This window comes from Drosophila bipectinata, chromosome 2R, assembly GCF_030179905.1.
Source record: "Drosophila bipectinata strain 14024-0381.07 chromosome 2R, DbipHiC1v2, whole genome shotgun sequence".
In the NCBI taxonomy this organism is placed as follows: domain Eukaryota; kingdom Metazoa; phylum Arthropoda; class Insecta; order Diptera; family Drosophilidae; genus Drosophila; species Drosophila bipectinata.
In genome coordinates this window covers 2,133,358-2,145,424 of record NC_091737.1, presented here as the reverse complement: position 1 = coordinate 2,145,424, position 12,067 = coordinate 2,133,358, and the positions used below count along the sequence as shown (strand labels likewise).

Genomic DNA, 12,067 nt, shown 5'->3' with positions numbered 1-12,067 from the left:
TAGATAAGCGGAGAGAGGACCACATCATCCGACCAGACCACATTTCAAGATTATTGGTTCACTGGAAACCAAAAGACATTTTTGTAGATGACTTTATATACCGAGTAAACACCTTAACGCGACAATCGTTAAATGGAAAATTTTGATCTCTTGTATGAGTACGCAAATTTATTTTTTGTAGGCCCAGCATTAACATTCTTTTGGAGATGCCATAGAAATTCAGAGCAGATGAATTGGAATGTACTTTGATCTCATTGAGGGAGAGATATAAAAAACAAAGATCAGATCAGGACATACGAGATGCAATGCGTAGAAGAAAGCGAGGAAATAATGAATGTTTCGATGATTTCCTCGACTCAATCTTAGCCATTGCGGATGCCCTATCCGAACCTGTGACAGACTCTGAACTAAAGAATATAACGAAACGAGGCAAATAATCTTTACGAACGATACCGATAGAAAAACTAAAAGTCGTTCAGCAACAAGACAGCGGGACTTCTGGAAATCAAAGCATCAATACAACAGTTGTTTAATATCAGCGAGAAGCAAAGTAAGCAATGACATTCGTCCTTTCGCAAATCTAGTTTAACTCGATGAACCGTATTTAGCTCCACTATCTTTACTAGATAGTGAAGCCAATAGAAGCGTAATCGGAGGAACTTTACCTAAAAGTATTGTTTCGCGAAAACACAAGTACTAGGGCACACGGCAATGTAAGAACGGCAGACGGAACAAACCAATCCACTCTTGGCTCTATAACTATTCCGATTAATTATAATTTTTTTTTTTGTAATAGCAGGATAACGTTTATTTAAAACTGTCCTTTAGGGACAACCATTAAATGTTATCACATAAACTTCACTTATAGATAATTTTATATATTAATATTGTAGAAATAAATTAGAGTAGTAAGGGGAGGTCCAGCTGGTGTGTCCTTTTTAGTCTTCTGGGCTGCTCGCTGTTGTCCAGCAGGGAGCTGGCCAACAGGCTAGGGTGATTACGAAGCCTTTGCATGTAACGTGCGCTGCTTCTTTGGATTTCGTCCTTGACCCAAGGAAAATTGAGAACCTCGTGGATGGTGCGATTGTCATGCTAGACGTGGGCCCAGTGGCGATTCGAAGGGCTCTATTTTCGAAAGCTTGCATAGTTTGGACATTCGTCTTGCTCGCAGTGCCCCAGAGCTGTATGCCGTACGTCCAGATTGGGCGTATTATTGCCTTGTAAATGAGGAGTTTAGTGGAAGTTCTCAGCTTCGATCTCCTACCCATGAGCCAGTAGAAGGATCGAAGTCTTTGATCAGCCTGTTTCTTCTTCTTAATCAGATGGGGCCTCCAGGGGAGCCTCCTGTCTAGGGTGAATCCCAGGTACTTGGGATTGTCTTCCTGTGGGATTGGAGAGCCGTTGAGGTTAACTGGAGGGCAGTTGCCTTTGCAGAGAGAAAATGTGGTGGCAGTGGACTTCTCATTATTGACGGCAATGTTCGCTTTTGCCAGTTGCTGAGCAAGTCAAGCTGCAGTTGCATCGTTTCGGCTGCCCCCATGGCGCTATCGGCGGTGGTAAGGACAGGTCAGGCCTCTGAAGAACGGGCCAAGAACGCTGCCTTGAGGTACACCAGCCCGAGATTCTCTTATACCGGAGATGGCCGCGCCACATCTAACCGCAAATTTACGGTCTTCCAAGAACGACTTTAGGAACTGGAAGTATGGTCGGGGTAGGCCAGTCTTTAATTTATAAAGAAGACCGGGATGCCAGACTCGGTCAAACGCCTGCTTCACGTCCAGCATGACGGCCATGCAGTACTTATTGGTTTCAAATTCAAGTCCAGCCTCGTCCAACACTGGCAGTGCTCTGCTTAAAAACACTCGTTCCAGTATTTTGGAGAGCGTTGGTAACAAACTTATTGGTCGGTAGGACGAAAGGTTTGCTTCGGGTTTCCCGGGCTTAAGTATTATAGTTACCTGGGCACTTTTCCATGTGGACGGAAAGTACCCTATCTCCAAGCATCTATTATAGATCCTCGTACTTAGCTTTATGCTTGGAGGTGGTAACATTTTTAATGCAATTACATTGATACCTTCATCGCCCGGGGCCTTGTTGTTGCTCATGATGGTTATGAGCCCAGCTGTTTCCTCCTCAGTCACTGGTGGTATTGGATCGGCGTTCCTGGAAGGCTCGGCTAGCAGTCGGGCAGTTTCAGCAGCATCCTCCGGTGAGCAGCGATCGAAAAAAACGTAAAAAGGCGTAAAAACACCTTCGAGGTGTTCGGCGAAAGCGTTGGCCCTGTCCATCTCCGATCTGCACCAGCTGCCGTCGGTTCTTTGTACAGGTGGGATCCTTTTCAGCGGCTGTCTGATAGATTTGGTGACTCGCCATAAGTTATGTTGAGGGTCGCCTGGCCCAAGTTGTTCGACGAACCCGTCAAAGGCCTGATTTCTTAGTCTTGCCAGCGTTTCTGTCAGAAATTTGGTCGCTCTATTGAAGGCGGTTTTGTCCAAAGGATTCCTCGAGAGCATCCACACTCTTCGGAGTCCTCGCTTTTCAAGTTTGAGTTCTTCGACTTCTGGGCTCCAAAAATGAATGTCACTGTCAGTGGCTCTTGGGTGGTTGGAGGGCCTTGGTGCTGCTTTAGAAGCTGCCGCCTGAATATGGGCTGTTAACTCTTCTACAACGGTGTCGATGTCAAACGGGGAGTCAAGTGTCGGGCTGGGGTCGGTAACGTTGTTCAGGTATGATTGGTACTTGTCAACTTCTGTTGTTTTGTAGATCAGCTTTTTGCGGGCTGACCTGAGCAAGGCTGGGGTGAAAAGTGACACGGCAAAGGCGCTGTGGTCCGAGAAGAGGTCTTCTACTTCTCTCGCTTGAATTCCGGCAGAGTCCAGTCCTCCGGAGATGGTGAAATCTAGGACATCTGGGATTTTGTGAGGATCCGTAGGCCAGTATGTGGGTCCACCGGTCGCGTGACAGCTCAAGTTTTGGGACTGAATCTGCCTGTATAGAGCCGAGCCCTTTGGGTTCGTAATCCTGGAGCCCCACAAGGGGTGTTTAGCATTAAAGTCCCCTCCGATTATGAACTTGGGGCCGAGGCAATCCAGTAGCAAACCGAATTCCTGTTCGTGGATGTTGTGCCTGGGGGGGGCAATATGCTGCAGCGATTGTTATGTCACCGTTGGTAGTAGAGATTTTAATTTGGGCACATTGCACCCAGTCTTCGCACATGGCTGGAAGTGCCTCATACTTGATGCAGCTGCGAATAAGGATGGCCGCGCCCCCGCGACCTCTACCGTTCGGGTGGTTAGCGGCAATGAGGTCGTATCCTCTAATAGTCAAGTATGATCTGTTGGTAAAATGCGTTTCTGATATGAGGAGAACGTCTGCTTGGAGGGTCTTGCAATATAGCTCGACCTCTGGCCTTCTTTTAACCAGGCCGTTAGCATTCCATTTGGTTATATCTAATCGCGTATGCATAAGGATTTGCAAACGGCGGCCATCTTTTGGGCTATTTGGCTTAAGACCTTCTCCATCATGCGCTCAAATATAGATTCCATCCTAGCTATTAGGGCGTCCATTGGATTACTTAAAAAAGACTGGGATCGGGATTGGGGTTGGAGTCAAACTGTGGTGCTCCTTTTTTGTCTGCGCTAGCATAGCTGATGTTAGGGTTAATTTTGCTGAATTCAAGTTGCTGGCTTCTTGGGGCAGTCTGCTTGGGGGCAAGCATGCTCTTTGCCTTTTTGTAGGCTGGACAGCCCTTGTAAGAGGCCGCGTGTGGTCCGTCGCAGTGGAGGCAAACGGCTGGTTCACTGGCGATTTTGGTGCATTCGGACGATGGGTGCCTATCTCCATACTTTAGCATCTGTACTCCAGATGGCAGTACCGTTTCGAGTGACCGAAGCCCTGGCAGCGATGGCATTGGGGCACATCGTCGAATTTTTTTGGTGGCTCAACCGTAACCACCGTGCTGCATAGCCGCTTGACTTGAAAGGCCTCCTTGTTGTTTTTGGCTGGCTCAAGGTTAATAAAGAAAATGTTTAGTGGCTTCTTTGTATCTTTTTGCGTGGGATTGTGTATATCCCTGACTTTGTGTCCATGGCTGCTGAAACCCACCTTAATATCCTCCGGGTCGGTGGAGAAGTGGAGGCCTTTAACGACGATCCGATAAGCTCGCTCGTCTCGGGGCTGGAATGTGTGGTATCGATGATTATTTTTGCTCAGGAACTTTTTCAGAGTTGGGTAAGTATCCTTGTCTGGAGTCATGACGCGAATTGTGTTGTTAGTGCTTGCCTTGTAGGTCACTTCAACATCCCCGCCTAAGAGGCGGGAAATGTCTTGGGAAAGGCCCTTGATGCTGGATACGTCCGGGATAAAAATTGGCGGCGGTTTGATGATTTTCGCCGTTTTTTCCGCACATTGCTTGGTCTTTTTGACATCTTTTTTCTTCATACCGTCAACCTCCATGTCGCTGACACGATCTTCATCGTCTAAATCAGATAGAATTGCATAATAGTTTTTTTTTTCAATATTAGCTTTAAATGCAGCTCTGGCTGCTTCGCTGGTGGTTGGTTCGTCACCCATAATGGGTTTTTTAGCCGACTTCCGCTTTATTTTTCCATGCTCGGAGTCGCTGGAATCGTCATCTTGAAAATTAGAATAGGCCTTCATTTTCGAAGGCGGCTTGATTTTGATGGAACTGGGGGGGTCTTGCCAGCCCATTGTGTTGGTTTTGCCCGAGAATGGCCGCAAGATAATGTAAATAAGAGTGGTTTTATATTTGTTTGGTGTTTGGTAAAAATTTAAAATTTTTCTTTTTTATTTTTTTTTTTTTAACAAACAATAAAACGATGCTTTAGGTTCAAAACCTACCGGATTCAATTATTATAATAACACAAAAATTGAAATGGAATTTATAGTAGTACCATCTATTACATAAGAAGTTATTTGTGGGATGGACTTTTGGGAAAAATTCGTAATTTCCATCACCTTATAAGTCAGGGTGAATGAATTGGACTTTGAAGAAGAATGCACAAATCTCAAATTATCGGAAGTGCAGAAATCCAGCCAAAAAAGGTTAATAGATTTCTTCCTATCATCGGACAGAGATGGTCTTGGCATAACAAACACTCGATTGATACCGGAAATGCCAAGCCGATAAAACAGAGGCATTATCCTTTATCACCCACGCGTGAAAAACTTCTATGTGAGGAGATTGATAGGATGATAAAACTAGGAGTTATTGAAGAAGCCCTAACATCATTGTGGTCATCTCCTGTCGTTTCGATAGTCAAGCCAGATAAAGTTATGTTTTGCTTAGATTCGAGAAAGGTGAACGATCTTACAATAAAAGACTCATACCCAATCCCAAACCTAGATGGACTTTTAAGCCGCCTTCCTCCAGTTCACTGCATTTCAAAAATGGACTTGAACGATGCCTTTTGGCAAATCAATTTAGACCCCTAGTTTCGATCAAAAACCGCATTCACAGTTCCGAATAGGCCATTATACCACTGCACTGTTTAGGCGTATGCCTTTTTGACTGTGCAACGCCCCTCAGACGATGTGTCGTCTTATGGGTCAGGTCATACCCAACCAACTGAAATCTCACGTAGGTATTTGTATATTTGGAAGACCTTCTGGTTATGTCATCAAGCTTTGACGATCATTTAAAACACCTATCAGAAGTTGCGACTCGTTTACGGCATTCCGGCCAATCAAAAAGAGCCAATTTGGTCTTAGGAAGGTCGAATATTTAGGTCATGTTGTAAGCGAAGGAACACTACAAGTAAACCCGAAAAAGATCAGTGCGGTATCTGAGTTTCCTGTCTCCAAAAGTCAAACTCAACTAAGACGCTTCCTTGGTATGTGCGGATGGTACCGTCGACTTATATTTCACTATTCAAAAATAACAGTCCCACTTACAGACCTACTTCGAGGAAAACTTGGAACAAGGACGAACAAACGGCATTTGACGAAATCAAGCATAAGCTTTGTTTCGCTCCGCCTCTAGTTCATCAAGACTAAGACAAGCCGTTTCTAATACAATGCGATCCATCTATATGCGGAGTCGGCGGAGTCTTAGCGCAGTGCGACGAATTAGAGTGAAAGGATAGCCACTAGTGAAAGGATTTTCAACGAATCTATGTAGACTTTATCGGTCCATTTCCCAGAACCCGGAACGGGAATATAAGGATTTTAATTCTCCTAGACAATTTTTCTATATTCACTTGGCTTAAGCCTGTTAAGAAATTCACTACAAAGGTAGTAATCGACTATTTAAAGGACGATATTTTGGTATGTTCCCCGCAGTGAAACGCGGCGGAGCGTGTAAATCGTTCAATAAATGTTGCTCTCAGAAGCTATATTCAATCAGATCAAAGATGGGATATTAATATAGGAAGTATAAACTCTGCTTTGAGGAATGGTATACACCAATCCACTGGAGAAACACCAAACTATGTAGTCTTTGGCCTATATGTAGTCTATAAGTTGCTACGAAATCTCCATATGTTGTCGGAAGGATCAGCAAAGATCGCTAGATCAGACTAATTCCCGAGAATCCGAGCGAATATCGCCAAGCGAATGGCAAAATCATACCAGAGAAACAGAAATTAATATAATTTACGTTCCCGACATCGAACCTTTGAGGTAGGGCAGGAAGTTATAAAAAGAAATTTTTGTTTTAAGCAACCAGGCTTCGCATATTAATGCCAAATAACCTTTAGGAATAAAAGCTAAAATAAAAGAGAAGTGAGGACAGTCGTTATATTTACTCAAAGAAAACAACGGAAAAAGCTAGGAACCATGCCAAGGATCTCTGGTGATGTACCCTTTTTCAGCTCTCATCTCCAGTAATATCACGTCGATGATACCTGTGATGTGAGGGTACGACTTAAAATTCGACAAAACAAAATTATGAAAATAAATTTAAGTTATTTTAACTAATATTAAGTTGATAAAATAAGTCGATAGCAGCTGCACTGTTATGCAAATAAGAACTGTTAAGCGCGAACCTCGTTCACTGGCATTTTAAGATGCGCCGGATAAAAATGTTCTTTTGCATTTAAAGTTCCGAAGGAAAAAGACGCAAATTCAAAAAGTGCACTTCAAAGTAAAACCCGAGAAAATATTAGCCCCCAAAGTAGAGTTACAATGCAGTTGAATCAGAGTTGTGGAAGCTGTGTTGCACGCAGATTTCGGCAACTGCACGTGGATGGGAAAACCTACAGGTGAGCAGGGAAAATATCGAAGCGCTAGGTGACTAACAAAAGCCTTTTAGGTAGAACTCGGACGGGTAGTGCCAGGGAAAGCCACCGGCGAGTGAAAAGTATTCTCGGCGACCCAGAAGTCACAAGCGAAGCACAACTACGCCAATTGGTCAAGTCCATACCTCGATCAGCCCCTAAACGTGCACGGAACCGGATCAGGCTAAAGCCGCGTTCGGCGAAAAGTTCCTGCAGCTTCCGGGAAGTGTCCTTCATTGGGGCACCATAGGGATAATGAGTAATTAGAACCTAAAAGGGAACTTTGGGCCGATCCTCATGTCTACCTTAGCTCACAACAATGGAAAGAGCGTATTGGAGCAGCGACTGAAGTAGCGTGGAGCATTAAGTTGAACAGAAAACTTATATTTTTTTATTTTTGCTTAAATAATTTTTTGTTGAATCAGACCTGTACTCATACCTCTTTTCTATAGAGCATAATTCGTTTGTTGGCATCGTGGTTAGCATCCCATTCATCAAGCCATATAGCGCTCCAGTCTACAGATCGGCAGACGTCGAGGGATGGGTTTGTGAGTACCCATACAATCTTGATTGCCTAACTATGCCTTTATAAAAGAAAGCGTATGAAAAATTAATCTATAAAAACTATTAAACTAACTTGATGTAAGATTTCAAAACATTCTTTCTTAATCTACCCCGTTTAACTTTTAGTTTTCTCATTCAAACTTCATTAAAGACTAGTGGCTAAGACAAAGTAATTTCAATTTATTAGGATTAAGAAAAACCAGTGGGAGTAAAGATTTAGGCTTAGTAGATTGTAAGGAAAAAGAAGAAAGATGAAAATTAGAGTAATTAAATAATGGATTCTGAACTGAAGAACAGTTAAAATCTACTCTCTCGCGAGTTCACTGGACCCCAGATGACATGGAAGTTCATTCCACCCGCATCTCCCTACATGGGTGGGGCATGGGAGCGCTTGGTGCGTTCCGTGAAGACGGCATTGGAATCAATCCACCTTGACAAACGACCATCGGATGAGTTGCTGAGAGCCACTCTAATGGAGGCGGAGGCGATCGTCAACTCGCGACCCCTAACATACATCCCATTGGAAAATGAGAACGAAGAATCACTGACACCGAATCATTTCCTGCTTGGAAGCTTAACTGGAAGAGGACCGACGATGGAGCCCTTTCCCGAAGGCGTGCAGCTCAAGAAGAGCTGGATGGAATCACAACAACTGGCGGACTCGTTCTGGAGGCGATGGCTTCAAGAATACCTGCCAGTGATCACTAGGCGGACCAAGTGGTGCGAAAAGGCTAAGCCTCTTGTAGAAGGGGACATCGTGTATGTGTGCGATCCCGGACAGCCGCGTAGCCAGTGCACTATGGGCAAAAAGTCAGAAATTTGTGCATAAAGTCTAATTTTAAAGCTAGATGCTTCAAATTTGGCATAAGAATGTAAAATGGTAATGTAGAATTTCGGATTTTTTTATTTTTTTAATTAAGCCACGCCTTCAACCTCTATTCCCACAACCAATAAAAAAACCAAAGATTTTTAAGGTTATGTTGTAAAATTTTATTTATAGATATGTCTCTTGTTCTTCTTCATCTAGTATTATATATAAATTATCATCAGATTCGTTGCTAGAGTCCAAATCCACATTTTCCATTTGAGAAATTATTTTGCAGTTTGGAACAGAAGGAGGTTTTAGAAGATTTTTTACTTTTGGCGGAAAATTTTTTTTTTTTAATTTATTTTGCCTTTCGCTTAAACATATGCTGGATATTAATGGGTCAGACGAATCCATAGCTCTATAAAAAACATCTGCCATGTTGTTTAATCGGCTATTCTTTCGAGCATGAGATTTCCGGTCGCTTTTATAAAACTTATTTCTTGCTTCTGAAGCATTTTCTCCTAAACATCCCACCGAAACTAAGGAGGAGTTCATTATTTGCCAGCCATGAACAAGTATTTGATGGACCGTGGGTGACATTGGATACCAAGGATATTTGTTTATGTATAACAGAAATGTATTTTCACAAAAAACCTTACATTTCTCAACATCAACAGAATGCTCGCATGAAATTGTAATCAAAATTACGTAGAAATTGTATAAGATATTCTTATCAAAGCTTGTAATTGTTGAAAACATTCCATAATCCGAAAATGCTCTTCTAGCTGTATTTCCATCATTACTATTCCCATTTCCATTTTGTTTGGGAATGCTTATATGTAGACCCATTTTTGTCCACATCATTTCACGAATTTCTTTTTTCCGAGACATAAATTCGGTTTTGTCAGCCTGTTTAATGTGCCACTTTTGAATTTTAAGCCTATAGGATACGTTCAACACGAATTCTAAAAATCGAAGCCAGGCATGCAATGGGCTTGCACCATATTTTAGAGTCTCATGTCTTGGCTTAAAACATTCGGAAAGGAAATCGGTGGTTTTTAGGAGCTTTGTGGGATTGGCACCACATATTGGACAGCACTGAGTTGATGACGTACCAGTTAAAGCGTTAAGTACTTTACCATCAATAAGCGTCATTTGAGTTTTATATGTAATGACAATTTCCTTGCCTTCCTTTCTATATATAAAATCCTTTAGACCAGCGACTTGCACATACAAACATTCTTTTTCTTGTAGAATTTTTTCATGGCTTTCCTTTGCATACTCAATTTTAATTGGCCTGCAGAATCTTACAGATTGTGGTGCTCTGTTATTCCAAATAATTCTATGATTTGCATCAATTAGCTGTAGAGGTATCATTGTGGTCACAAATAGGGATAGATCTAGGGAAGCAGGCTCTTCTGATTGAAACTTCTGCTTATATAAACTTTGACCTGTAGATCCATCGAATCCGTAGCTTGCTACTAAAGTGCAATATGATACGTCATCCATTTGAGATATAACATCTTTAAGCATAACCAATAATCTTTCTGATGTATGGTCCAAAATATTTTGCATTGAAACTTGGGCAAGACTTTCCGAAATTTCTATTTGAGATGGTCTGCAAATTGTTTTGACTTGTTGAAGTGATGAATATGGGAGGAAAATTTCGCAGCCGCGAACTTTATTTACATGATGAATGTTGATATACTGCTGTTTAGTAAGTCCATTTTCCAACAAAAATGCCAATGCTTCATCAGGTGGAATAATCGTCTGAGATTTCAAAGTTTCAGTCGCGTTGCCTGTCTGTTGTTCTCTGACACCTTTTAATGCATTAAGCAAATGATCCTCTCTAGCCCTCTTCGCTGAAACAAAAGCCGCATGTAATAAGTGATCTGTTGATTCTATTTCTGATGAAAGATCGTTTGCTAATTTTCGTTTCAAACGTATTCCAGCCTGTTCATAATTTAGTTTTGGCCTTCCCATTTTAGAAGGAGATGGATCCGTAAGCTGTTGCGCAATGGCTGAGTGCTGAACCTTAAATCTAGACAACATTCGGTTGCATTTAGGCAAATATTTTTTGATGTGTGATATGAATGTGTTCGTTTTTTCCTCGATTTCGTTATCCTGTGACTTGGTGACATCATCCACATTACATTTTTCTAAAATCCACTTCTTTAGGGCAGAGGCGTCGCGTCCATTGCTCTCCCAAATCTCCAGCAATGTTAAACGGCGAAACTCATATTCGGCTGCAACATGTCATTTTTTTCGAAAAGGGGCAAAAACGGGCAAAAGAAATTATTAACGCCTTAATCTATATATTTTTAAGAAGAACATACCAGTTTTAGTTGCTCGCAGGAGCGCGCGGTAAAAAAATTACACTCCACAGAACACAGCTACAATTGTAAAATTTTAGTTATAAAAATACACCAACAACAATTGAACAGACACAACAAAACACATATAACATCTATAAACTACCGCGCAAAGTTGAATCTACATACCTGTACGATTATTTTCCATATTTACAAAATGTTTTTACTTTTACGACAAAGCCACAACATAGATGCAATGTTTACAAATTTTCACGGTTCCATTTTGAGAAATCAAGCTAGCAATCGATCAGCTGACTTTGTTTGCGCGGGAAATTCAAATCGCAGCGTTTAAAAATTTTTTGGAAACAGTTTTATTTTATCCAAAGTATGCTTAATTGGAAAATTCATTATATTTTGTATATTAAAAATATAACAAGTTTAACTTTATGCACAAATTTCTGACTTTTTGTCCATAGTGCAGTGGTGGGATGTTTAGGTGAGGGGCCGTTGTGCTGCAGTTGTGTCTCTCAGTTTTAAAGTTATCGATTTGAAACTTTTCACACACCCTTTTTTTTTTGCATGCAGTATATAAGTCGGAACGACCGGGATCGGCCGACTATTTCCTATAGCTGCCATATAACTGATTGATCGGAAATGGTATAACTTTGGTGGTTTTAGAGTTAGAGAGTTTAAATTTTACCAAATTTTTTTTGGCAAAATAATACGACATGTTAAATTTCGTTAGGATCGGCCGACTATATCCTATAGCTGTCATATAACTAAACGATCGGAAATAACCCAACTTTCGTGTTTTTGAAGATAGAAAGCTAAAACTTGGAGAAGCTGGAGAAGAAGACGTCTAGCGTAAATTTTGACGCAATGTACACATTCTGTAGATTTTAAATGCGCGCAAAAGATATGATAGCTTGTAAATTGGGTGGCATTAGCATTGTCCATATATTTCGACACGATTCGGATGTGCTCTTCAGACTTTTTTTACATCTTTGATTCATAGATGTTCCCTTTGATAAGCGGGAAAAATGAAAGTTGTCCCCGTTCCCGATCAATGCTACATTCAAGCTTTTCTTCCTGATATAGATTGGACGGATTTAGATTGGATTTTCCCATTTTGGTATCGCTGGTTGAAA

The 12,067-nt window shown here is 41.6% G+C and overlaps 1 protein-coding gene across 1 annotated transcript; it reads left to right on the top strand.

Moving 5' to 3' along the window:
* The first annotated feature begins 8,133 nt into the window (after positions 1-8,133).
* LOC138926185 (uncharacterized) lies at positions 8,134-8,628 on the top strand. The gene has a single exon (XM_070279258.1). The coding sequence runs from the start codon at positions 8,134-8,136 to the stop codon at positions 8,626-8,628; it is 495 nt and encodes a 164-aa protein (XP_070135359.1).
* Positions 8,629-12,067: the final 3,439 nt, after the last annotated feature.